Here is a 1,861-nt window from a genome sequence, read left to right as displayed (position 1 = left end):
CTCTCCCCCCTCTCTCTCTCCCCCTCCCTCTCCCCTCCTCTCTCTCCTCCTCCCTCTCTCCTTCCCTCCCTCTCTCTCTCTCTCCCCCTCCCTCCCTCTCTCTCCCTCCCTCTCCCTCTCTCTCTCCCTCTCAGGATGTTGAGAAGTTCTGTTCTACAGTGACGGAGTTATATTCCAACATTAGCAAACCAATACTAGACATATGCCTTTATTTCTATCAGTTGTCCAGCAGCATAGGAGCACAAGGACCTCTCGTCATGTTACTGTATCTCGCATTCGCTGGTCTCTTCTTAACAAGGTCAGTATATTATTAGTATACTATTAGTGCATTATTAGTAAATTTTTGGTGTATTATTAGTATTTGTACGTTATTTCGTATTATAATTGGACGTGCATTATTATTGACAGTCATTTGTATTATTTGTTAGTATATTAATTAGTATATTATTGGTATATTATTTGTATACTATAGGTTGAGAGCCCCTGTTGGTAGAATGACAGTCAAGGAGCAGCAGTTGGAGGGAACTCTACGTTACGTCAACTCACGTGTCATCACAAACAGGTACTACATGTACATGTATCATGTGACTGTCATGTGACCTTATAGCGAGGAGATATCGTTTTATCAAGGGAATAACAGGGAGAGATTGACTATTGAGGAAACATTTAAACATTTGGTAAGTAACTGTATGTTACTATTGAGGATATAAAGTTACTGGGAGATTTTATTTGATGTATATACATGTACTTATGTTGTGTAGAAAGTTTGAGCTGATTCTGATCGAAATTGGATTTTTTTATGAATTTTTAAAGTTGCTCCAAAATCGGGTCAAAGTCCCTGTATTGTAGTACATGGTCTCAGGCCTAATTTTGCCAAAATTCAAAAGTAGAGCATTCTCCATTTTTATGATGTTCCCTGATGTATATACATGTTCTTATGTTGTGTAGAAAGTTTGAGCTGATTTTAATCAAAGTTGGATTTTTTACGAATTTTTAAAGTTGCTCCAAAATCGTGTCAAAGTCCCTGTACTATAGTACATGGTCACCAGCCAAATTTTGTCAAAAATGACTAAGAGAGAATTCTCCATTTTAATGATATTTCCTGATACATATACATGTTCTTATGTTGTGTAGAAAGTTTGAGCTGATTCCGATCAAAATTGGATTTTTTACGAATTTTTATAAATTGAAAAGGAGAGAATTCTCCATTTTTTATAATTTCAGATGTATACATGTTCTTATGTGATTTAGAAATTTTAGAACTTATTCCGATCAAAATTTTAAGATTTTGATCTAAACTAATGTAATATTTTAATCTTTTAATTAATATTTTTATCTTTTTTTAGGTGAAGCATCTTCGTAGTGTCATTCACTTTCGGTTTGCTATGGGTTTCATCGACAATCTCACTGCTAAATGTCAGTATAACTCTGTATATTTTCAGTAAAACTTTTCATATCTCACTTCAATTAATCTCAGTATATTTTTGTATATCTCTATAAAATTTTGTATACCTCTGTAAAATTTTGTTTATCTCTATAAAATTTTGTATATCTCTGTAAATTCCTTGCTCATTTCTTGTAGATTTTGCTACTGTTGTTGGTTACATGGTTGTCAGTCGTCCTTTCCTCAATCTCTCTCACCCGAGACACTTGAGTAGCACTCATCACCAGATAATGCTGGTAGGGAGGATCATGTGACTATCATGTGACATTATGTACATGTACATGTATACTTACATGTATGTTAGTACATTGATAGAGACCACTCTAACTAAAAATGGGAGATTTTAAGACACCTAGGCTAAACACATGTATGTGTATGAGAGACTAAAAGTTCTAAAGGAATTTAGTCTCTCATACT

At 34.6% G+C, this 1,861-nt stretch overlaps 1 protein-coding gene across 1 annotated transcript in view; it reads left to right on the top strand.

Annotated features, from left to right (window-relative positions):
- The window catches only part of LOC100638191 (ATP-binding cassette sub-family D member 3-like), a 3,218-nt gene extending 1,520 nt beyond the window's left edge, over window positions 1-1,698 (top strand). Inside the window, exons 6-10 of the mRNA XM_020005831.1 lie at window positions 111-298; window positions 473-562; window positions 608-677; window positions 1,347-1,416; window positions 1,583-1,698. Of these exons, the coding sequence (XP_019861390.1) occupies window positions 111-298; window positions 473-562; window positions 608-677; window positions 1,347-1,416; window positions 1,583-1,698 (534 nt within the window). The remainder of the gene's footprint in view (window positions 1-110; window positions 299-472; window positions 563-607; window positions 678-1,346; window positions 1,417-1,582) is intronic.
- The last annotated feature ends 163 nt before the right edge of the window (window positions 1,699-1,861 follow it).

This window comes from Amphimedon queenslandica, unplaced genomic scaffold (genome assembly GCF_000090795.2).
Source record: "Amphimedon queenslandica unplaced genomic scaffold, v1.1 AMPQUscaffold_10829, whole genome shotgun sequence".
NCBI lineage: Eukaryota > Metazoa > Porifera > Demospongiae > Haplosclerida > Niphatidae > Amphimedon > Amphimedon queenslandica.
Note: the sequence above shows the minus strand (reverse complement) of the source record. Positions and strands in the feature narration are given on the sequence as shown.